Source organism: Dermacentor variabilis, chromosome 4, assembly GCF_050947875.1.
Source record: "Dermacentor variabilis isolate Ectoservices chromosome 4, ASM5094787v1, whole genome shotgun sequence".
NCBI lineage: Eukaryota > Metazoa > Arthropoda > Arachnida > Ixodida > Ixodidae > Dermacentor > Dermacentor variabilis.
Window position 1 is genome coordinate 2,960,300 of NC_134571.1, and position 25,357 is coordinate 2,985,656.

General features: G+C 48.6%; 1 protein-coding gene across 3 annotated transcripts in view; it reads left to right on the forward strand.

Annotated features, from left to right (window-relative positions):
• Positions 1-25,357, forward strand: part of rept (RuvB-like helicase 2 rept) — a 118,541-nt gene that overhangs the window by 44,796 nt on the left and 48,388 nt on the right. For all 3 annotated transcript variants that reach the window (XM_075687960.1, XM_075687962.1, XM_075687961.1), the window contains exons 5-7: positions 18,476-18,542; positions 18,607-18,713; positions 22,437-22,654. In XM_075687960.1, coding sequence (XP_075544075.1) covers positions 18,476-18,542; positions 18,607-18,713; positions 22,437-22,654 — 392 coding nt within the window. The remainder of the gene's footprint in view (positions 1-18,475; positions 18,543-18,606; positions 18,714-22,436; positions 22,655-25,357) is intronic.

Consider the following 25,357-nt stretch of genomic DNA (forward strand, 5'->3'; position numbering starts at 1 on the left):
GCGAGCGACCGTACACCAGTTCAGCTGGCGAAAACCCCGTAGCCGCATGCGGCGCGGTCCTTAAAGCAAACATCACCCCAGGCAGACACAGCTCCCAGTCAGTTCGATGTTCAAAACACAACGCTCTCAACACGCGCTTCATGACGGAGTGGAGCTTCTCAACGGAATTCGACTGTGGGTGGTACACTGAGCTGTGTAGCAGCTTTATCCCACACCTTTCGAGAAAAGTTGTCGTCAAAGCGCTAGTAAACACTGTGCCCTGATCTGATTGGATTTCCGCAGGAAAACCAACTCGCGCAAATATGGACAGTAGTGCATTGACTATCTCAACTGAGCTGAGTTCTTTAAGCGGCACTGCTTCAGGGAACTTTGTCGCTGGGCAGATCACAGTCAAAATGTGTCTGTACCCCGTGGCTGTTACCGGCAGAGGTCCCACTGTATCAATAACGAGCCGTCTAAAGGGCTCCGTAATGATAGGTACCAATTTCAACGGCGCCCTCGATTTGTCCCCTGGTTTGCCCACCCGCTGACAGGTGTCACATGACCTCACGAAGTGGTCTGCGTCCCGAAAACACCCTGGCCAATAGTACTCTTGCAAGAGACGGTCCTTAGTTTTCTTAACTCCTAGGTGTCCGGACCACGAACCCCCGTGTGACAAGCGCAACAGATCCTGACGATAGCATTGAGGCACGATCAGCTGATCGAACTCCACTCCTCGGCGGTCTAGATACTTCCGGTACAGGACTCCACCTCTTTCCACAAAACGCGCAGTTTTCCTGGCGATACCTTCTTTGACATTGCAGCGTATGTTTTCTAGGCTACCATCCTTCTTTTGCTCGGCTATCAAAGCCGACCGGCTGACTTTTAGCAACCTATCAAGTCCGTCTGACGTAGGCGCGATGAGCAAATCAGTAGATAGCTCTTCTAACTTTCCCGTGTCGGGCGTTTCCTCTCCAGTATCTGGCGCCTTTAACGTTACAGACTCAAGTTTATTCAGTTCGGGCGTGCTCTGAATATCAGCTTGCTGCGCCTCTGACCCTTTTTCGTTGTTTGATAACGTCGGCCCCGCAACTACCGCCTTTGCAGCGAGCTCCCGAACCTTCGATCTGGTTAAGGCCTGAACACTAGCTTCACCAAACAAAAGCCCCTTCTCGCGCAGGAGGTGATCGGACCTGTTTGAAAATAGGTACGGGTACTGGGGGGGCAGCATAGATGACACTGCCGCCTCCGTCTCAAGCGCTTCGAAAGGTCCTTCAATAAGCACTTTTGCTACCGGCAGACACACGCTATGAGCTTCCACGGCTTGCTTGATCCATGCGCACTCGCCCGTGAACATATGGGGTTCTACATAAGACGGGTGAACTACATCCATCGTAGCTGCGGAATCGCGAAGCACTCGGCACTCTTTCCCGTTCACGAGGAGGTCTCGCATGTAAGGCTCGAGAAGCTTCATGTTCTCGTCAGTGCTGCCTATTGAAAAAAACACAACTTTTGGTGTTGTTTCCGGACACTGCGCCGAAAAGTGACCCGGCTTCTGGCACGTATAACAAACGCGCGCTTGCCTCATCTCGAACCGCTTTCTGCGTTCGGCTTCGGCTGCCGCCGTCTCCTTAGGTTCGGTCGCACTGCTTCCACTCGCATCCGCACTACGCGTGTTCCCCTTTGCTCTCATGGGTGTGAACTTCGGCCTCTCAAACTTCGAGCCAAATTCACCCTTTTGACCGTCCTTAGCTCCGCGAGCCCGACGCGTCACAAACTCCTCGGCTAGCTCAGCGGCTTTAGCCACCGTACAAACGTCTGGCCTATCCAAGACCCAGTATCGCACGTTCTCCGGTAACCGACTATAAAACTGTTCTAGCCCGAAGCACTGCAGAACTTTATCGTGGTCACCAAACGCTTTCTCTTCTTTGAGCCACTCCTGCATGTTTGACATAAGCCTATACGCAAACTCTGTATATGACTCACTTTTGCCTTTCTCATTTTCCCGAAACTTCCGACGGAACGCCTCCGCAGACAGCCGGTACTTTTTTAGCAGACTCGATTTCACTTTGTCAAAATCCTCTGCCTCCTCTCTATCCAAGCGAGCGACTACGTCGGCCGCCTCGCCGGGTAACAAAGTGAGCAAGCGCTGTGGCCACGTTTCCCGAGAGAACCCCTGCTTCTCGCACGTTCGCTCAAAGTTAACCAGGAACAAACCAATGTCCTCTCCAAGCTTAAACGGCCGCATCAGGTCAGTCATTTTGAACAATACTCGTTCTCCTGCACCGTGTGCCTGACTTCCATTACGAGCGCGTTCCATCTCTACCTCGAGACGCTTCATTTCCAAAGCGTGTTCGCGCTCTTCTTTTTCTTTCTGCTCTTTAAGTTCGCGCTCCTGTTTCTCTTTTTGCTCTTTAAGTTCGCGCTCCTGTTTCTCTTTTTGCTCTTTAAGTTCGCGCTCCTGTCTTTTTGACCTCTCCTCAATAGTCTCAAGGCATTCCGACAGCTCGTCATCCTCAGCCTCTAACTCAAGAATAGCCTTTAGCAGTTCTGGTTTTCTGAGTTTGTCCGAGACATCCAGACCCAACTCTCTTGCAAGCTCCAACAATTTCGGTTTGCGCAACGACTTCAAATCCATGGCTGCTCTGAATGCTGCTTTCTCTACTGCTTACTATTGTCTTGCCGCAAACTAACCCGGCAGCAACGACAACCACAATTACCAGCTCTGTTTCTGACACTAACAAAAGCCTGGAAAAGCTCAGAAGAAAAAAGTCCCGCACTCACCAAACCTCGCAGCCAAGAGTCCAGCGCAGTCGTTCCGCTGCAGGCAACCAGTCATCACACAGGGCTCGTTGCACTGCTCCCGGATCGTCGATGAGCTGCTCAGCATACAGTCAACTGCATCTCTTCGCTGCTGGCCTCCGTTGTCGCGATCTCACCGCTGGCAGACAGTTGTTTGGATCCCACCGATGGCATCGGTTGTTGGGAACTCGGCGCTGACGCCCGTGGTTGTACCTGGGTCGCAAGCCCCAAGGGTAGCGTTGGCCTGGCGGCCTGGGGTACAACTGGAAGCATCCGAAGGTCCCGGCAAAGCATGAGTCGACTGGTAACAACAAAACAACTTGTTTATTTTAACATCGCAAAGAGTTGGCGGTCAGGTTGACCGAAGTAGAGAGACGGGAGAGCACTTTACTCAACAGAAGAAATCGGAGCCCTCCTTTTGGCGTCCGGGGGCAGCTGTTTTTATACTCTCGCAGTTGAGGGCAAGAAGGAACCCCTCAATAGACGAGCACGTGATTGTACAATGGGCTAAGGTGACGCACACTGCCGCCGGTCGGGCACAAAGACTGGAAGGAGAGGGTGACCCCCTGCTGTCGCATCGCCTGGTTCGGGCACAATGACTGGAAGGAGAGGGTGACCCCTGCTGTCGCATCGCCTGGTTCGGGCACAATGGCACATACACTCACACACGCACATGAAGACACGTGGCATCGGAACATGCCTGGAAACGCCTGGAAACGCCTGGCGGGGAGCGTTGCGGCGACGCCGAACGGGCCAAAATGTCTGCCGCCCTGCCGCAGTCGCGCCGGCAAAACCGCGTGTCGCAGGCGAAACGCAACAGCACCCACACCTCATCGCCGATGGTGTACACAGGGGCAGGTCGACACCGACGGTCATAATAGCACTTTTTCTATTTTTCTTGCGGTTGCGTAGCTTTTTCCTTTGCCGCAGGTCTGATCTTGTGTCAGGCGACTGTGCGACTGTCAAAGCTTGTGACGCTAACAGGAGAATCTAGCCTGAGGACCGCTTTCAGCCGGGGCAGCTTCCCATATACAGTCGCCGACCGTTTATTCGGACCTCGCGGGGACTGCGAAAATGTCCGAATAAACAGGTGTCCGAAAAAGCAGATTATGAAAAAAAAAAATGAAATCCTTTATTTCCACGCACTTATTCGGGCTCGGCAGTAGGCTTGAAGAAATCGTGAATGCGCCGTAGCACGCCGTTCCGTTTACGTGCAATCGGATAAGCCTGATCTCGGAGAGGGTCGTACGATCACTATAGGTGGCTGAAAGCACAGTCACTGCTTGTACACGCTCCGCATGCGACGGCAGCGTAGCACATGGTGCGTCATCTTCCGACTCAAGAGTCATCGTCCAGCGGTGCAGCAGAAATCTGACGAATGATCTCGCCGTCGTCGAGTTCTGCGCACGTCAGTACAGCTGTGTCGGCACCTGTGAAACTGTCAAATGAGACGGTGTCCGGAGTCGCAATGCAACCACTGCGCAGGTCTCGGCACAACATTTTCCGCGTCAGTAGGGAGCACATAGGAAGGCGACAAATCTTAGGCCTCCCGGCACCCGCTTGCCGGCATTCCCCAGCGCAGTCTGTGCGGGCACTGTCGGCGCCATTAGACACTTGACGCGATGTTTCCGTATGCCGTGTTGGATCACCGAAACCTCGGCACAGCGCACAAAGCAAACACCACCGTGCCGAGACCAGTCGCACAAACGAAAAACGCGGCCTACTCGCAGCGTCGTGCGCGAAGAAACAAATCAGCTGCTGGATTGTCTTGACATGGCTTACTAAGCTGAAACCGGAACTGCTGTAGAGCCACTCTATCGAACCAGTAGAAACGATGATGATGAGCGGGGATTTCCAGTAGCGCCACTTCGTGGGGCAGCAAGGAGGCTCCGTTCAAAACAAAAATGGCGTTTAGCAAGTCGAGCCATGAGCCGGTCAGAGTCGGTGCATGGTGCTCTCGATCGAGTTCGCTCAAGGAGTGTCCGAAAAATCAGACGAGAGGTTGCAAGGTGTCCGAACTTTCGGCAGTTGTTATACATTATGGTTTATGGGGAGAATGGCGGTGCCGCGAAGCTGACCGAATAATCGGGCATGTCCGAATTTTCGGAGTCCGGAAAATCGGTCGGCGACTGTACAATTTCATACGGCGTCACACCAGTAGATGTCTGCAGTGCTGTGTTAGCCGCATAGTCAGCTGCTAGTAGGTGGACATCCCAGTCGGCCTCTCCTTTCTGATTGCTTGTATATGGAACGAGTCTTGCCTGTAGCTCTGGCTTGTTCGCTCAGTAAGGCCGTTTGCCTGGGGATGAAACACGGATGTGTAATGATGATGTACTCCCGTCATGAAAGGGTACTTTTATAGTTCCAGGCTGCAAAATGTTGTAGCACAATCTGATATCAATTTCTTTGGTGAGCCGTGCCTCCTGTGTTTCAAAAAATCGACTAAAATGAGCGGATGCCAGGGATGGTACGGCTGCCACTTCCATGTGTTTTGACAGATAATCCACAGCCACAATGATGTAGCGGTTTCCAGCAGTGGTGGTGGATAGCAGCCCTATGTAGTCGATGCCAACCATATGAAAGATGTCTTCGGGTATCTTTACAGGTGTTAACAATCCAGGATGGGACCCTGGCAGTCGCTTAAACTGTTGACATGCTTCGCAGCTGGCGACGTAAGAGCGCACATTGCTTTGTATTTTTGGCCACCAGACGCGTTCTTATAGCTTGCGAAATGTGGCTCATTGGCCGGTGTATCCTCCTTCGGGGTTCTCATCAGTGGCTTGCAGTATTTGTGTGCAAAAACATTTCGGAACCGCCACAAGGTAACGTTGTTCTGAGTGGTCCATCTTCCACTGACAATGGTACAGTACACCATTGCGTATTGCAAACATTGAGTTTGTTTTTGTGCCAATTATACAGGTAATAATTGTTGCAAGTCTTTGTCCTGTTGTTGCATTTCGGGCAAGTCTACTTGGGCAAAAAAAAAGTGGTTTTGCCTGTTTCGTTCTAAGTGTTCGAGGAGGTCACATGATAAGGCATCAGCAATGTTATTCAAGACCGTGGCACGATGTCGCCCGTCGAAATCATATTCTTGAAGCGTGATAATTCAACGGGCAAATTTGCGCTTTAGCTGTTGTTTGGAAAGCATCCATGTTAATGCAGAATTATCATTTACCACAGCGAATCTACGCCCGAATGTATTGTGTTGTAATTTGTCATCCACACTCCACAGCACTGCCAGACATTCCAGCTCATTGGAGTGATGGTGGCATTTGGTGTCGCAGAGATTTCGGCTGGCATAAGCAACAATCTGTTTGACGCCATCTGGTTCGCATTGCACAAGTACTACCCCTAGACCAACTTGACTAGCATCGACATGCACTTCAGTGGCACAGTCATCATTGAACTGGCTTAATACTGGATAGATAGTCCGGAAAGCATTTTCTAGCACGGCGCCCCGCTCAAATTACGCGTCCTGGTCAAGGTAGCTGCGATCGAAGCGAAGTGGGGAATAAACCTTCGCAAATATGAGGCCATGCCTATTACTGAAATGATATTGCGGAACAAAAAACTACACGGACATAAGAGAGGACGACACACCAAGCACTTGGTGTGTCGTCCTCTCTTACGTCCGTGTAGTTTTTTGTTGTGCAATATCATTTGAGTAATAGATTACCAGTTTGCCCAGAATGCTGCTCCCATGCCTATAAATTACTGAACCTGTTTCAAGCAAGTTGGTGTGGGATATTCTGACATTGCCGCTATGTGCTTCGGGAGTGGCTGAATGCCGTCAGGAGAAATGCTATGTCCAAGGTACACTACCTTAGACAGACCAACCTGGCACTTCTCGCGGTTTAAGCAGAACCCTGCCTCATAAAATCTGTACAGCACTTCATCCAAATTGTGAAGATGTTCGTCCTCGGTGATGCAAACAACCAGGATGTCATCTAAGTAGACCACACATGCTTGGTTCTTCAGAGAGCCTTGGACTGAATTCATGGCGCACTGAAATGTAGTAGGGGCCGTTTGCAGCCCAAACGGCATTCGATTGAATTCATGCAAGGCCGACGGAGTGCGAAAGGCTGTCTTGCACATGTCTTCTTGAACGACGTTGATTTGCCAATACCCTTCACGTAAGTTGAGCTACGAAAAGAACCTGCAGTGGTAGACTGTGTCAATAGCATCGTCAGTGCAGAGTAAGGGGTATGAGTCGGGCATCGTACACTTGTTGAGCTGCCTGTAATCAATGTAGAAACGCAAGGACCATTTTTCTTCCGCACAAGCACAACGGGTGCTGCACACGGACTTGATAAAGGCCTAATTATGCCCGCGGCAAGCATTTCGCGTACTTGATCGGTGATAATGGTGCGCTCCCTTTCTGCGTATCTTCTCAATGGGATGCGTATCGGAGGGTGGTTCCCCCATATATTCGATGCAGAAGCATCTTAGTGCCCCGGAGATCTGCGGTAGTGTCAGCGAGCACCACTTGATGGTGAGCCAGTATTGAACTTAAGGTGAGTGAACTAAGCAGCTCACCTATCGGCGTTGGTAGCAGTATTGCAGAAGTCTCAGTTGATGCAGGCTGGATCTGTATGTGGCCGCGATCGATGATGATTTGCAGAACCTGTTCCAAGAATCATGTCGGCAGGCAGGTCCTAGAAAACTGGAATGGCTGGCAGAAACTTTGTCCCAGCTATTGTCTAGGCATAAACATCGAGCATGCCTACTGGCATCACACTACCTCCTAGCCTGTGGATTGGAGACTGCGTTCACGGAGAAATGGTGTCAGGAGCATGACACTGGGGTAGGGCCGTCCGCTTGGCACTGGTATCAATGAGTGCTGACAAGTCACCTATTCCTTCGAGATGCACTGGTAACAGTGGAGTTGGGAAGGCCTGGTATTGAATTCAGGACTGCAGCGATTGGTGGCATTCCTTGGTGTGGTGTCCAAGACGTCCGCAGGCAAAAGCAGCCCCGGCGCACTGAGAGGGGTGGGGCATGTCCAGCCTGTGGCATCCCGAAAGGGAGATGGCGTTGAGTACATTGCTACCGTTCCGCGGCCTTGTGATCAAGAACCAGAGGTGAGATCTCGGGAGACTGAGGTGACAGGATGTCAGCGTCAGTAGAGTCACACAGTCCATCGACCACGTACCGACGCGTAGCTGGAGACGGCCATGTGAGGCCACAGTTGTTGAGAAGTTGGAGCTTATCGTAGATGTAGTTGGTGACATCTTCACTAGGAGGAGTGTTGACTTGGTGGCAATGCTGAGGTCGCTTGTTGTACGGTACGCGAAACAAAGCCTAAGGGAGCATGTACAGAGTCCCTTGGCACCAAGGTAGTTCCCATATCAATGGCAGTTCATTCGGGGACCTGAGCTGTGTTCACGGTTGCAGACAGCTTGGACTGGAGCAGTGGTGAGCGCAATTTCAGAAGCCAATGTAGTAGAAGCAGCGGGACGCGGAAGTGTGTGTCTGCTCCGCAGCACGGTGTCCAACTGCAGGTCGTCCAGCAGAGGTTCATTGGGTGGCTGCGCCATTGTAACGCGGTCAAGGAGGCACAGAGACAGCACCCATTCATGGGCCAGCTGTCCTATTCTCTTTCACCTCCTCTTCACTCTTCCCTGAAAAGCTGCCAAACCCTGGTGCCATTCTTCCACCTCACAATAGTTAGTGTGTCTGTGAGCGGTGCAGAAGGTCTTGAAAGTGGTGATGCCCAATGGGTGCGGTAGGAAACGAGTTAAGAGCATTTCCATATTTTCCTCACAACACTATGTTTGGGCCCTGCTAGCTAGAAAAGAAGCTTCGCTCTGGCGTAAAGCAAAGTAAGGTGTGCACTGCCTGAATTACAATAAGTTCCATGCCTTATTTCAGACATTCTCATCCCAAGGTTGACACGTAAAAAAATTCCCTCTTCTATTTCTAGGTGAACTAATAGTTTGGCACCAACGCACTGGTTTCAATATAAAGTTCAGAGGAAATTTTAGTGCTGTTCATAATTATCGTAGGACCTTACTCTGGCCTATTACATCATAAACTTTCCATGTTGGTGCATGTTTCTGTGAGTCAATACCTCCATGTGCTTCTTAATCGTGTAGCAGTTTCTACAACTTTAATGCATTGTGACAATACATGCAGTCTCTTGACGAATGTCTTTTCTGTAATCAGTTCTTAATATGCAGGACACTGACAATCTTAGGATGTCTATAAGCAGTGAATATTATGAAGTCAAAGCCATACAGTTATTATGCAGGTATATCAGCTTATCAGCACTTACACAGTAAAACCTCATTAATTTAGATCCTAGACCCTGTTCACCGTCTGGGTATCTGTCTCGTGACCGGTGCTTTCAGGACAAGTCGAATCCAGAATCTCTATGCAGAGTCGAATCAGTAGTCACTTCATCTTCAGCGGTTATCTACGAGTTTTACATATTTTCTGAAAGTACACGCGAACATTGACCATCCTTCTTATTCACCCATAAACGATATGACCGCTGCCACACTTTCATAACTGACCTGCAGTGAGAAAGCCATTATCTTTGCGTGTAAGCAACCTTAAGTAAGGAAATGGGCGTTATAGTGCTTTAACATTGTCTTATGGATCCAGCGAAACTGTTACTGCCATGGCAGCTCATAGAGTGTGACACGTCGTTTGCAGAGGTCACTACCGTAAAATTCCAAGCAAGCGACCCCACCCGTGCAAGCCCCCCCTCCCCCTAGTTTCACTGCTAACTTCAAGTTTCCGTACCACTCCTGGAAAACCCCCCTCCTCACCCTCCGCACCCTTATCACGCACTGCACCCGGACAACACTGGCCTGCCGCATTCAGTTCACGAAAATAAGTTTCGTTGGCTTTTTTTAAAATCTCCTTTTCTTTTTTTTAAGACATGTTGCCATTAGTCACATGGCGACTCACTGAAAGCCGTTTGGAGTTTGCAGAACGCCAGCCGGCAGCGCTCTTGCTGGCAAAAGGCGAGATCTACCTGTCACACGGGACAGAGGACCTCCCTGCAGCACAGCGATGTGGGCACTCAGCGACAGAGTGGTCGCAGCTACGCTCACTGTTCCTGATCACTCGCCACCGATATCGTTGCTAGGCCTTTTCCGGCTTACTTCGAATTTGTAGCATATGGTGCTTCAGAACGAACAGCCAACACTCCCAAGCAGCAATGTTTTGTTACTGTTGCTGCCGCTTTACCCTCTCCTTGCAATAATTTCACACGAAGAAAACGTGGTGATATTTGGGGCTCTGCCAGCTGCGATGCGAGCGTGGCCAAGCCGCGGTTCGTTGTCTGCAGTTGGTAGCCATGCACTGCAGCTGAGGTCGACTTGTATTTTAACCTTCGTTAGTGCTAATTGTTTAACTGTGGACTTCAAGCGTAATGCTGCGAACTCATTTTTGCGACCTACTTAGAGGAGTCTTCCAATGGTTTTGAGAGTGATGAACAGCACTAACAAATCTTTGGCTTAATAAAGTTCATGTTAAATAAAATTTTAAGTCCATGCGTACTGCATTTTTTTTCTTGCTGGAGAATTTTGTCGTCATCTTGAATTTTGGTGCTGTTCTGGGATGGTGCAGCCCCCCCTCCCCTGCACACACACTCGCAAACACACCTTGCTGGTAATTTCGACTTGCAATTTTATGGTAAACATGCTGCAGAGGCACATATTACTATACATCTTCTAGGACTCCAGCCCAAGTGCTTGTGCATAGAGTTTCGCACTGATGCTTCTAAGTCGCATGCTGGGGTGTCATATGCAGCCGTCGATCCATCCTTCTCGGAATCCGATGTCCCACATCCGAAAACATCTCTCTTTACAGCTGAGACCTATGCGCTATTGCTGGCTGTGAAGCATATAAGGACAAAAACTTCAAAAAACAATTATCTTTACAGACTCCCTGAATGTCGTAAAAGCCTTGATGTCATTCTGTAAACAAAAAACTCCTGTACTTATTTACCTCTGTTCTGTTCTGTGTAGAGTGCATATGTCTAACCAGCATATCATAATATACTGGGTGTCTAGCTATAGAGGCGTAGTGAGTAATGTGCTTGCAGACCAAATGGCCATGTCACTCACAAGCTATTAATCCTACCGCTACTGTCCCTGCCACAGATCTGAAGCCTTTCTTGCGAAAGAAACTTGGATGCTGAAACAAAGAAGCTTCGCTTGGTTAAGTCACAGTTAGGTTTCTGGTTCTGTGCAACGAAAACACGACAAACCGATGTCCTATTCTGTCAACTCTGTCGATTCAGGATAGCACACAAGTGTGCCACCCATAATTTTCTAGTGACTGGTAATGAACCTCCAACCTGTGGTAGATAGATGTGGGGAGAGGCTGACCATCCTGCACGTCCTCCTGGAGTGTCAGAAACTGGAAGCTTGAGAGAAACATTTTCTACTATCATATTGACACGTGTACTTATATTTAACGGGCGACCACGTTTCGCCGCCTAACAAATGTTATCGCCCAGCGCGGGACGCGTCTGCATGTATCCGAAGTTTCTGGAAAGTTATCGATGCTTCTATCTGCTGTCTGTTGTCGCCGAACCTTGTGTTATCTGATTTCATCGCGTGACTCGAATGTTGTAGAGCTTTGTGGAAGGCATGCGGGTCCCAACGATTAGTCTGGAATATTCGGTGACTTCTGTATAAAAGCCGACGCACTTGACCCGCTGATCAGATTTTCGATGATCGCCGACCGTGTTCGCCGCTATCGTTGTGCTATAAGTGTAGCCAGTTTTTGTGGGCACAGGTTCGCCCAATAAAAGTTAGTTTTGTCTTTCACAGTATTTGCTACTGTGTTCTTCAACGTCAGCACCACGTGACATCTGGTGGAGGTGCTTTTCATTCATGTACCGGACGCCCCCGACAAGCCGTGATCCAAGCCCGTACCGCAAAGAGAACACCAACGTAGTCCCGGAGCATCGAGCAGGCCGCCGTCTTCAACAGCTGCCCCCGGAGCACGGACTTCTACCTGAGAAGACCAAGAAGATTGTGGACAAGGCAACTCCAATGGCAGCCCAGCGTCCCCCATCGTGCTGCAGCAGCCCAGGGAACCTCCGACATTTCGCGGATCAACATTCGAGGACCCGGAAACCTGGCTCGAGACGTATGAGAGGGTCGCAACGTTTAACAGTTGGGACAGCGACTACAAGCTGCGGCATGTCTATTTCGCACTGGAAGACGCCGCCAGGACCTGGTTCGAGAATCGAGAAGCCACCTTAACGACGTGGGACCTGTTCTGAAGCGGCTTCTTGCAAACGTTTACAAGCGTCGTGCGAAAAGAGCGAGCCCAAGCACTACTAGAAACCAGAGTGCAGCTGCCAAACGAGACGATCGCGATCTTCACGGAGGAGATGGCCCGTCTTTTCCGGCACGCCGACCCGGAAATGTCAGAGGAGAAAAAAGTCCGCTTCCTGATGCGGGGCGTCAAGCCAGAACTTTTCGCAGGACTTATTCGTAACCCGCCGAAGACCGTAGCTGAGTTTTCTGCAGAGGCATCGACGATCGAGAAAACTCTGGAGATGCGCACCCGGCAATATAACCGCCAGGGGCTCACGCCGCAGTACGCCATCCAGGGACTGGATTCCGGCCACCTTCAGGGCCATTGTGCGCGAAGAACTGCGCAAGGTCCTGCCTTCGTCGCAGCCCCAAGTGGCTTCGATCGCCGACATCGTGAAAGAAGAGGTGCATCGATCGCTTGCAGTTCCCAAGCTGCAACGACAATTACCGCAGCCCCAGCCAGAAGCGATGACATACGCCGCCGTCGCACGCCGTCAAGGTCCACCTTCGCAACCACGCCAGGGCCCTGCAACGACGCCATTCCGTCGTCCGCCGCCGCCAGCACGCCCACCCGTCGCCCAGCGCACCTACACGAGGAAGACGGACATTTGGCGAGCCCCCGACCACCGCCCGCTCTGCTATCACTGCGGAGAAGCCGGCCATGTGTATCGCCGATGCCCATACCGGGAGATGGGACTGCGAGGTTTCGCCGTCAACGCTCCGCGCCCGCAGCAAGGTGAACGCCCTCGCGATGTCGCCGACCACCTCGCCGCTACTCAGTGGAGCTCTTGACGACCGTCGCGTTCGCCATCACCAGGCCGCTACCTCTCGCCGCAGCGCCGACCATACACTGGCCCAGCCTGAGGCCGGTCAGCAAGCCCATATCCGGAAAACAAAAAGCAGCAACCGATGGAGGTGCGGTTGCTGTTCGTCGAACTGACGAAGATCCTCCGCCGCCTACGAAGACGACAAAGAAACCATCTCGACGACCTAATGATGACACGCCGCCGTCCCGACGAATTCAGGAAGCCAAGACTTCACCGACGAAAGACTGCTTGACGACTCGACGTTCCAGCTTCAGTTCAACACGACGCAGCCGTGATCCGACACCAAGACCCAACTGCAACGCCAGACAAAGAACCACCGACCTCAACATACTTCTCGACGGCCACGCAGTCACTGCCTTAGTCGACACAGGGGCCGATTACTCCGTAATAAGTGGACACATCGCTGCCCAGTTAAAGAAGGTTAAGACTGCATGGGAGGACCCCCAAATTCGGACCGCTGGAGGACACCTCATTACGCCGACTGGAATCTGCACAGCAAGAATAACCGTTCATGACCGGACTTACCCTGCCACCTTCGTTGTCCACCAACAGTGTTCACGAGACGTCATTCTCGGCATGGACTTCCTGAACCATCACGGCGCAATCATAGACCTGAAGTCAAAATCGATAACGCTGTCGGAAGATCAAGCGATACCGCCGGAGAGCTTTCGCAGTCACCACGCCTTGAGTGTTCTCGAAGATCAAGTGAGCATCCCGCCTCGCCCGAGCATTGTTATTTCGGTCGGCATCGAAAGACCCGCTGACGTAGAAGGCGTCATCGAAGGCGACCAAGGTCTACTGCTAGACCGTGAAATTTGCGTCGCAAGAGGGATCGCTCAACTGCATGGAGGGAAAACTGAAGTGTTGCTGACAAACAGCCATGAGTTCAAGCACATCAACAAGGGCACGACGATCACGTACATCGAGGAAATTCTGGAAACCAGTAATGTGTTTGTCCTCTCGGATTCCGCCGCATCTACCCGGACGACGATGGTTCCGGAACCAGAATACGACATTAATCCAAGTCTTCCCGTGATTAAGCAACTGCAGCTCAGAAGTCTGCTCTGATGATACAAAGGCTGCTTTTCGACGTCATCGAGGATTCGACAAACACCAGTCGCCAAGCATCGCATAATCACCAAAGAGTGCGCTCGACCGCTCCGCCAGAGCCCTTACCAAGTTTCGCCGCGAGAACATGCAGCTATAAAAGAACAAGTCGACGAAATGCTGCGCAACGACATCATCTAGCCGTCGAAAAGCCCGTGGGCATCCCCTGTTGTCCTGGTAAAGAAAAAGGACGGAACCCTACTTTTCTGCGTCGATTATCGTCGTCTGAACAAGATCACGAAGAAGGACGTATACCCCCTCCCACGAATAGACGACGCATTGGATCGGCTGTGCAACGCTAAATACTTCTCGTCGATGGACCTCAAGTCTGGCTATTGGCAAATAGAAGTCGACGAAAGAGATCGCGAAAAGACGGCCTTCATCACCCCAGACAGCCTCTACGAGTTCAAGGTTATGCCATTCGGACTGTGCTCGGCGCCTGCAACGTTCCAGCGCGTCATGGACACGGTGTTAGCAGGATTGAAGTGGCAGACCTGTCTTGTTTATTTAAATGACGTCGTCGTCTTCGCTGGAAATTTCGACGATCACCTCAGGCGGCTTGCGACAGTACTAGAGGCCATCAAGTCGTCAGGGCTTACTCTGAAGCCGGAAAAATGCCGCTTCGCTTACGATGAGCTTCTGTTCCTAGGCCACGTAATCAGCAAATCTGGTGTCCGTCCAGACCCGTAAAAGACAGCTGCCATCGCACAGTTCCCGCAACCCATCAACAAGAAGGCAGTGTGTAGATTCCTTGGCATGTGTGCCTACTACAGGCGCTTTGTCAAGAACTTTTCACGCATCGCCGAGCCTTTGACACATCTAACTAAATCTGATGTTGACTTCAAGTGGCAAACGCCGCAGGCCGACGCATTTGAAGAACTCAAACGACGCATGCAGTCGCCGCCGGTACTTGCGCACTTCGACGAGTACGCCGATACAGAAATCCATACCGACGCCAGTAGCCTAGGCCTCGGTGCCGTTATAGTCCAGAGAAGAAACGGAATCGAACAGGTGATAGCTTACGCTAGCCGGTCGCTGTCAAAAGCGGAAGGCAACTCTTCTACGACCGAAAAGGAATGCCTCGCCAGCGTTTGGGCTACCGCTAAATTTCGCCCTTATCTTTATGGCAGGCCATTCAAAGTCGTCAGTGACCATCATACGTTGTGTTGGCTAGCGAATATAAAGGATCCTTCAGGACGACTGGCGCGGTGGAGCCTCAGACTACAAGAATACGACATAACTGTAACCTACAAGTCCGGACGAAAACACTCCGATGCCGATTGCCTATCACGTGCACCCATTGACCCGCCACCGCAAGATGACGACAATGACGAGGCCTTCCTTGGAATTATAAGCACGGAAGACTTCGCTGAACAGCAACGGGCAGACCCGGAGCTAAAAGGCCTCGTCGAATATTTGGAAGGGCACACCGACGTTGTCCCCAGGGCATTTAAGCGCGGATTATCTTCCTTCACGCTTCAAAACAATCTACTCGTGAAGAAGAACTTCTCACCAGTCCGCGCCAATTACCTTCTTGTTGTCCCGTCAAGACTTCGTCCAGAAGTATTGCATGCCCTACATGACGATCCGACCACTGGACACCTCGGATTTTCCCGGACACTATCGAGGATACAAGAAAAGTATTATTGGCCGCGCCTGACCGCCGACGTCGCCCGTTATGTCAGAACATGCCGAGACTGTCAGAGACGCAATACACCGCCAACAAGGCCAGCCGGATTTTTTTTTAATTATTATTTGGGGTTTTACGTGCCAAAACCACTTTCTGATTATGAGGCACGCCGTAGTGGAGGACTCCGGAAATTTTGACCACCTGGGGTTCTTTAACGTGCACCTAAATCTAAGCACACGGGTGTTTTCGCATTTCGCCCCCATCGAAATGCGGCCGCCGTGGCCGGGATTCGATCCCGCAACCTCGTGCTCAGCAGCCACGAGCCGGATTACTACAGCCAATCGAGCCTCCTTGCCGACCATTCCAGCAGATCGGTATGGACTTGCTGAAACCCTTTCCGACGTCAATAACCGGAAATAAGTGGATCGTCGTGGCGACGGACTACCTCACCCGCTTCGCTGAAACAAAAGCACTGCCGAAAGGTAGCGCAGCCGAAGTGGCGAAATTCTTTGTCGAAAACATCCTGCTGCGACATGGCGCCCCAGAAGTCCTCATCACCGACAGAGGAACGGCCTTTACAGCGGAGCTCACCCAAGCCATTCGGAAATACAGTCAGACAAGGCACAGGAGGACAACGGCCTACCACCCGCAGACGAATGGTCTTACGGCTGAATAAGACCCTCGCCGACATGCTAGCGATGTACGTCGACGTCGAACACAAGACCTGGGATGCCGTCCTGCTGTACGTAACATTCGCTTACAACACGGCGCTGCAAGAAACAACACAGATCATGCCGTTCAAGCTGGTCTACGGCAGGAACCCGACGACGACGCTCGACGCCATGCTGCCGCACGTCACTGACGAGGAGAACCTTGATGTCGCTACCTACCTCCAGCGCGCCGAAGAAGCCCGACAGCTCGCTCGCCTGCGGATCAAGAACCAGCAGAGGACCGACAGCCGACACTACAACCTCCGACGACGCTTCGTCGAGTACCAGCCCGGTGACCGTGTTTGGGTGTGGACCCCGATACGCCGACGAGGACGTAGTGAAAAACTACAGCAACGCTATTTCGGACCCTACAAGGTCATCCGACGTATTGGCGCACTGGACTATGAGGTCGTGCCAGACGGCATTTCGCATTCACAGCGACACCGCACATGATCTGAAGTGGTCCACGTGGTGCGTCTTAAACCCTTTTACGGACGCTGACGAACTTCCTTATTTTGTTGTTTTCTTTGCTAGGAGTGCTTTTCTTTTATTACTTTCGTTTGTTTGCAGCATCGGGTCGATGCTTTTTAAGAGGGGGGGTATTGACACGTGTACTTATATTTAATGGGCGACCACGTTTCGCCGCCTCACAAATGTTATCGCACAGCGCGGGACGCGTCTGCATGTATCCGAAGTTTCTGGAAAGTTATCGATGCTTCTATCTGCTGTCTGTTGTCGCCTAACCTTGTGTTATCTGATTTCATCGCGTGACTCGAATGTTGTAGAACTTTGTGGAAGGCATGCGGGTCCCAATGATTAGTCTGGAATATTCGATGACTGCTGTATAAAAGCCGACGCACTTGACCCGCTGATCAGATTTTCGCCGATCGCCGACCGTGTTCGCCGCTATCGTTGTGCTATAAGTGTAGCCTGTTTTTGTGGGCACAGGTTCGCCCAATAAAAGTTAGTTTTGTCTTTCACAGTATTTGCTAATGTGTTCTTCAACGTCACCACCACGTGACAATATTGCTGTCTTATACCTTTCCATCCGTTAATGTTTCTGAACCGTTTTTTAACACCAAAGCAGTTCTAGATTTCTTTAATAGTGTTGTGTTATATGTTATTAGCCCAAGAAGTTTGCAATGCGCCCTCTTGCCAGAGGATGCTGCTGCGATAGCAGTGTTCTGTATACTACATGCCTCTGGGCGCTCAAGTTTCAGGGGCTCTTTAAGAAAGTAGTGCCTCTCGGAAATTTTCACCACTGGCATATTCTAGTATATGATATCATCCATCCTTAATGTCTCTTTTGTATTCGTAGCACCCCCCCCCACTTCATTAACCATTATCATAATCTTATAACCCATGCATTTTGTACACATTACAGTGGTTGTTCTTAAGCACGCTATATGGCCACGTCACATCTGCCTCTCGTTAGCTTGGTGCTCTTTGGCCACACTTGGCCCTTGCACCAGAAAACACGAAATTCATCGTGATCATCATCATGACTACTACGAGTGCATCTGCAGAGTGCATGATACCATGTGGCTCTCTTCCTCTTCTCCCACTTTCTTTTGTTTGCTCATTCCTTTGCATAGCCCTTGTTACTCCTGAGAAGCAGACTTGCTGTCTTGCTTGTCTGTGGTGTTTTCCGGCAGCTGCATTATAAGGGGTACCATCAACAGCAAAAGCTTATGGGACGCAAGATCTGCTAAGAAGCTGAATTCTGGTGAAGCGTGGTCATGCAGCCTCGAATTAAACGTTCCAACATGTAGTGGCTTTCGCCACCTATGCAGTGATTCACTAAATTGGAAGTACCATGCCTTAAAAGTGCAGGAATTCACATTTGCAGGAGAAACGGTATCCCATAAACTTTTGCCGTTGACTATACTTTTGTGCGGCTGCACTATAAAGGGTATGCATATACATAGAGTCCTGTAGAGAATAAATGGGAGCCTGAGAATACTAAATTATATCCAGTCTCGCACTGTAAGCAATTATGTTACAAGTGGTCTGAACAGTAGTGTTAGGTGGTCATAATACCTTGGATCGTTACAACTCCTTTCAAGTGTTGGTGTCCATGTTTTAGGTGGCAGGCTCATGATTCACTGCTTATTATTATTATTATTTTTTTTTTAGAGAAGAGACGGAGATTATCGAAGGAGAGGTTGTTGAGATACAGATCGACAGGCCAGCCACAGGAACTGTAAGTTATTCTGTTCTCCCACCTGTTGTTTCTACCTGTCTGAGTGCTGTTTAATTTCACACAGGGTGCAAAAGTCGGAAAGCTCACCCTGAAGACTACAGAAATGGAAACCATCTATGACTTGGGTCAGAAAATGATAGAGTCTCTCACAAAGGAGAAGGTGCAAGCTGGGTAAGCTCCCTTCAATTTTATGGAGTGACACAACTTGATGTATTTGGTTTTAATGTTGTGGGTATGCTGTGCCACAGCATATACGACTGTATGGCAGTTTAGTGATTGCAGCAGCAGCAGATGTAATACCTCGTCCTGTAGGGGGAGTGCTTGCTGCCTGCCTGGACTCCAGAATATCATGAGTGGACTAGGTGTAAAAAGAGGTGACACCACGTTTTTAGTCGCTTTTGTTAATCTGGTGTGCCCATTTCTTGGGGTTGACCCTTTTGAGAAATCTAACATTTGCTTTTGGCATTGCATTGCAATACTTTGTAGCGCTTGGCACAGATGGCGCTTAAAGTTGTCACTTCACAAGTAAGAATAATTCGCACTGTGCCCTTCTCTTGTGCACTCCGACCCATGATGCATTGATAATATGATGGTGTACTTCCAGTTTCTACATAAATGTTCCATTTGGCATAGGTACAGTTACCAACCGATTTTTAACACGCCTGACCTTTCAGACCGGCTCAATTGCTGTATTTTTACGCCAATAATCCACATAGAGAAAAAAAAATTTTAATTGTAAAGTTGGAGAGCAGGTTATATCTGAATTTATCGTATCTATTTGCGTAGTGGTCGAACACACTTAATGATTGCACCCCTGAATTTTGTCGTCCAAATTAGATTTTTTTCTTTCCTGCATAATGATTGCACCCTGAACTTGCCACAGCGATATGTTGTGTGCCAAGTCTAGCTGATGATGCTCGTGCTTACCATCTGTTGAATGCTGTGCGAAAGACTATTCGACATTTACCAAGTGGTCTGCACTCACAAAACAGATTCTTAAGCAGATTCCCACATATTCCTTTCATCACTTTCTGCGCTTCCAAGAAAAAAGGAATCTACAACCAAACTTGCCTTGGCTTTATTATTTGTAGGCTTTATAATGGTTGTGGACAACAACAACAAAGAAAGGTGCCTTTCGAGCGGCAACGACAGGAGACACATTTACATTGATACGTTAGAAGTGTATCCTATTCTCACCCTTAGCTGAAACGCGCCATATTAAGATTGTAGTGAAAACAAATACCACAGTTTTCACAGCATGCCTGCCATGTGTTTCTATGCCACTGGCAGCTGAGTGTGCCTATATATTTATTTATTTATTTATTTATTTATTTATTTATTTATTTATTTATTTATTCAGAATACCCCTAAAGGCCCTCTCGCAGGAGGGTATTACATAGGGGGAGGGGTGCAGTAACTCATACAGATGTAATAAATGAGTAATAAGTCAAGAAAAAGAAACGGGAACGGATAAACAATAATAAAAAAAATAATACAAGGCCAATAAGATTGTCGTAGTACTAATAATAATCATAAGTGTACAGAAAGAGAATACAAATCACAAGCACACAAAAATGAAGGGTAATTGGTTCATATAAAGCACTCAGGCCATTAATGTATAGCAAATCGGAAAACAACACAACACGTAAACAACGCCAGCCGCCATTTTTGTTGGGGTGTCCCGCACTGTTACAATGGCAGCCACCTATTTGTTGACCCTGTTGTTATCCCTTAGCAAACACGGGACGAAAAAAAAAAAGTTTTTGCTGGAAATTTGACCCGCGTAATGATCGCATCCCTGAATTTGCATCAATCTTTTTGACAAAGAAGTGCGATCATTATGCGAGTAAATGCGGTATAACAACAAGGATACCTGGCTGAATGTAGCCGTGTGACCTGATCATTTTCCTGCATCATGTGACATTTAAGACCTTACTAATGCTGCCTCATAAGACATGGAAGCAATAACCCTCTTGATAAGCTTGGTGTGGGCCGAGTCAAATGGCAAAGGTTCCTTGCCTGAGCATAGATAGCATGCCCAGCAACAGCAGGTCAGGCAACTCGTCTTTACTAGGAACGTCATGCATAAAAGAAAGCCTTTTGCCATATTGTTCAAACTGCGCTAGAACTTCATCCACAGTGTTAGTGGTAGTCGCACAAGGGTTAGGTTTTAAAATAGCTAGAAAGTGATCAACATATCTAAATACCTTAAGCACCTATGAATTGTCAAGGACTTGAGCCATCTCTTGCTCAATGGCAGATAGCAGGGTGCATGCTTTCTTGACCAAGCACATTTTCTAACATGTTTTTGTAGACCAGTGAACAAGCCACTGCACTTTGTGCGCTGCCTGAACCAGTCACCAATTCGCCCAGCAAGCTGGGCGAATTGGTGGTTGAACATATTTCTAGGGGTGGGCAGCGCAACCCAGACTAAGGACAAAAGGGAGTGCACAATACGAGCGCAGAATAATTACTGGTTTATTTCCTCAAACAAGTCATTAACTATACAGAGAATGTGATCATGTGATAAAGTGACGCTTACAAGTGGTGAAAGGGTGGCAGCCTATCTTGCCATTCAAAAACTCCGTTTCTTTGTCATGCAGAGAGATTGAAGCCTGGCTGACGCATGTGCTCGAGTTGACATGCATGAAGTAGGTTTCCAAAATCTCACGGTTGATTTGATTTCCTTTTTTATACAATATTTCGGTTTTCTTGAACAATGGTTTGCATGGGCAATTTTGACAACGCCCGGCCAGATTCGAGCCTGTTGCATTCCTTATCGCACCTTGGTGCTCCCTAATGTGGATGTTAAAGCAGCACCCCCCTGCCCAAAGTACTTTTTGCCGCACAAAAGTTGAATAACATAGACCACTCCCACCGAGCATGCCACGAGCTGCCCTTTGTGTTTGATGCGGCAAATAGCCTTGGATGCCTGTTTAGGTCTATTGAAGCGATTGCAAATCCTGTTTAATGAGTTTTTAGCTGAAAAGGCAACTTGAACACCATATTTTATGGCTGTCTCTTTTAACCCATGCCCCATCTGATGTACATAAGGGATGACTGAAAACTTTTTTACCGTTTCGATCTGTTTCTGAGGTGCTTCCCCTTTCTTTTTATTTTTTTCACTAGCCATTCACATATTGATATGACAATGGATTTAGGAAAACCTGCCTTCTCTAGATGAGTAAGCTGTTGCGAAAAGCTCAGATTGGCGAGGTGGTGGCATGACTTTCTAAGTGCGGAACCTGAACCTGTCATAGCAATGCCTCTTTTCACTAGTTTTGAGTGTGCCAACGCATAGTTTAGAATTGGTTTGCTTGTCCTGGGTAATATTGCCAACAAATATGTTGTGCTGTTAATCTTAACTGTAAATCCAAAAAGTGAATCTCATTATTAATAGGCAGTTCACGAGTAAATCTGAGACTCGTTCCTTCTTTATCAAAAGCAGCGAGAATAACACCAATATCTTTGGAACTTGTTTCAGAACGTATAACTACTAAGTAGTTATCAACAAACCTAAATCACTTAATCGTTGTTCCTGCCAGGACGCTCTCGAGTGCCCAGTCAACACTGCCGAGAAAGATCTTGCTGAGAATTGGTGTGACCTGAGTGTTTTTGGCTGACACCCTTTCACCAGTTGTAAGCGTCACTTCATCACATGATCACATTCTCTGTGTACTTAACCAGTTGTTAGTCTGTGCTCGTATTGTGCACTTCCTTTTGTCCTTCGTCTGGATTGCACTGCTCACCCCTAGGAGTATGTCCGGAAATCTCTTAGGTGTGTAGTGACCGGCTGTTGGCTGCAACATGATCTTGACTAGTGGAGGGAAATACTTGATGCCTGTCAACTTGGTGTTAAAATTGACAGAAGCTGTTGTGCCTCCAATCTTTCAGCGACATCATCACCATAGATAAGGCCACTGGCAAGATCACCAAGCTTGGCCGTTCCTTCACGCGTGCTCGAGACTATGACGCCATGGGACCTCAGACCAAGTTTGTTCAGTGCCCTGAGGGCGAACTTCAGAAGCGCAAGGAGGTTGTGCACACTGTCACCCTCCACGAAATAGATGTCATCAACAGCCGAACACATGGATTCCTTGCTCTTTTCTCGGGTGAGTGGCAGGTTAGTCTAGCAGAAAAGTGGCTTCTTCTATTGACATTACTCTCATGTGGAAAATAGGGGTGTGCCAATAACGAATGGTGGATATCTAATGAAGTATCGAATTGAATCTCAAATGTTAGAAAATTGAACACAATATTTTATGGTTACAAATTTTGTGCAAAAAGTATGGGGCTGCTCATGTTCAGGAGGCTATCCACATTATGTGACAAGAATCTTGCTAGCCGTCAGTAACATAGGTACCTAGGAATTGAGATGTATGCTCTACTCGTATTAAAGGGGACACCTAATTAGTATTCCAGCACGGATAACAGCCCAGTTTGTATACGAAGGTCTGGAAAATATTTTTTATACATAGAATGTCTTTCAAACAGAATCAAGGGCTTTTTTTCTCTCTGAAGCTAAAGAAATAGTGAAGTTGTCCTAAATACCAATGGAGGTTTTCAGTTTAATAGTGGGCCACACTGTGCTTAATGACAATGTTCTATTGCTTATAAAGTTTTGCTTTCCAGATTTATTCCAGAAAACAGGAAGGCTTCTTTCATCTTTATGGCAGGTAGTTTCTGTGGGTGATCATCAGCTCGTTAAGGCCAGTCTGCATGACAGACAAGAGCAGGCGCATTGTGTGACTCGGCACCGCTCTGCACAGTACTGGCGCCGATAGTAAAGGGTCCCCCCCCTCTTTCCCATCCTTTTCGTCCATGTAAATCGAAAAGCTAGTATTTTGACAGGTTGCTCAAAGCTACAAAACGAGACCGTTGTGTGCCTACGAATGGTGTTTGGAACAAGTGACCACTGTACGGTGTTTTGCAAATAGGCCAATCGTGAACAATGGTCATCTGGTACACTTACTTTCGCTGGCTGGCGAGGCGGTTTGAGGGTTGTGGGACTGAGGGTTGTGCAATTGCTGTGAATAGATGTGTGTTAATTCGGTATGAAATCGTAACTTTAGATGCCGACACCAGAGGACGCAGTTCTAATTAGGCCACATGGGCTTGACATTGTGGCCAATGGCATGGCCTTGACGAAAATTTGCCGCCTGCCTGTGTGATGATTGGCTGCAAACCATTATGGAAAGCTTGTCACTACAGTAAAACCTTGTTAATTCAAATTTCACGGGACCAAAAAAAATGTCAATTAACTGAATCTCGAGGGCATCAAGAAAACAATAAACATACCTGCCAAGCCTCCTGGATTACCCAGAAGACTCGCAGATTTGGCGCATTTCTTCCAGTTGTATGGTTGAAAGGAAAATCTCCCAGAAATTGCAGTTGCAGGCTGTTTCTGTCCACGTCCGGCACTTTGTCAGGCCACATTGGCGAAAAGAATCCAATCCAATCCACTATGGAAGTTTGTCGTGCATAGCATTGTTAAGAAAGTAGTAGGGAAACATGCTATTTCGTTAACTGCAGCTACACGCTGATGGGGTTGTTCGGTACCCTAGTGGCCCTCATTAAGCTAGCAAGCAAATGCCACGTTGCGCAACTAGCAACACTATATCATTCTCCTTGGCCACATGAATGACCACCAACTCTCTTCCCTTCCAGTACAGTTCTTCTCAGCATCAGCCGCTCTGGTGTTGCGTTTTCAGTCATGGCTTTAAGCAAGCTGTGTGAGTGCAAAAAGTATTTTTAACGTAGTGCACAACCAAAGTGACGCTGGGCATTTTTTTGATACCACAGAGCAATGCAGAGTGTGAGCGGCAATTTACCATCGTGAAAAAGATGAGGACACAGTGCCGCTTGTCCATGCGTGATAAGACGGTGGAAAACATCCTCCTCACAAAATGTGAAAGAAATGAAATTTGTTACAATCAAACATTACCTGAGGATTTTTCAACACCCTCCGTGGTTGCTCAGTGGCTTAGTAAAACCTGTGGTCGCTTAGTGGCTCAGTAAAACTCTACAATTTAATTAAATGTTAAAGAATTTTTTAAGGCGAAATCAGCAAATATGAAATGCTTGGAAAAGTGAGACCTTGATGTTCATGTGGTCATTTGTAAATCTGTAAATAAAATTGTAATGAAGTTTTGTCGGTACTTGAACATATTGAAAGCAAGCTCCACTACTGGAAAAGTTGGCACTGCCATCGACGTGACGTGGTATGAGGGATCACATGGACACCTCGGCTGCGTCGACTGCTTCGGAAGCGCCAAAGCAAGCTGAAAACGAACGTTTTAAGTGCCACCGGCACTGCGGTTCTGATTAAGTGGGGATGTTTTTCCCACTTCGTGTGTGTGCTTGACAACACTTGAAAGCCTTATAATACGGTGGAATCTCGATGATACGAATCTCACGGGGTCACGAAAAATATTCGCATTAGCCGAAATTCGTATCACTGAAACAATTAAAACCAGCTAAATTAAAGAATCGGAGGTGAACTCACTCGGGCTCACGTACGTAAAAAGCATTTATTTCTTGAAGAAAAAGTCTCTGATGTCCTTCTGCTTCTTTTTCTGTCAGGTCACTTAGCAGACTTCATTCAAATCCATAAAAACGCGTGCACGTGTTGTTGCTGATTTCATCCACGGCCATAACATGCCTCAGAACTTCGAACGCGTGCAGCATTTCAGCCGCTGGTGGTGGTCCTTCGCCATCGCCCACGTCTAACACAAAGAACGTGGCCCGAAGCACAGCAGCCACTCCGTCCGATGGCACGTGGAAAAGGAGGAAAAGCACAAAAGCAACAAAGCGCC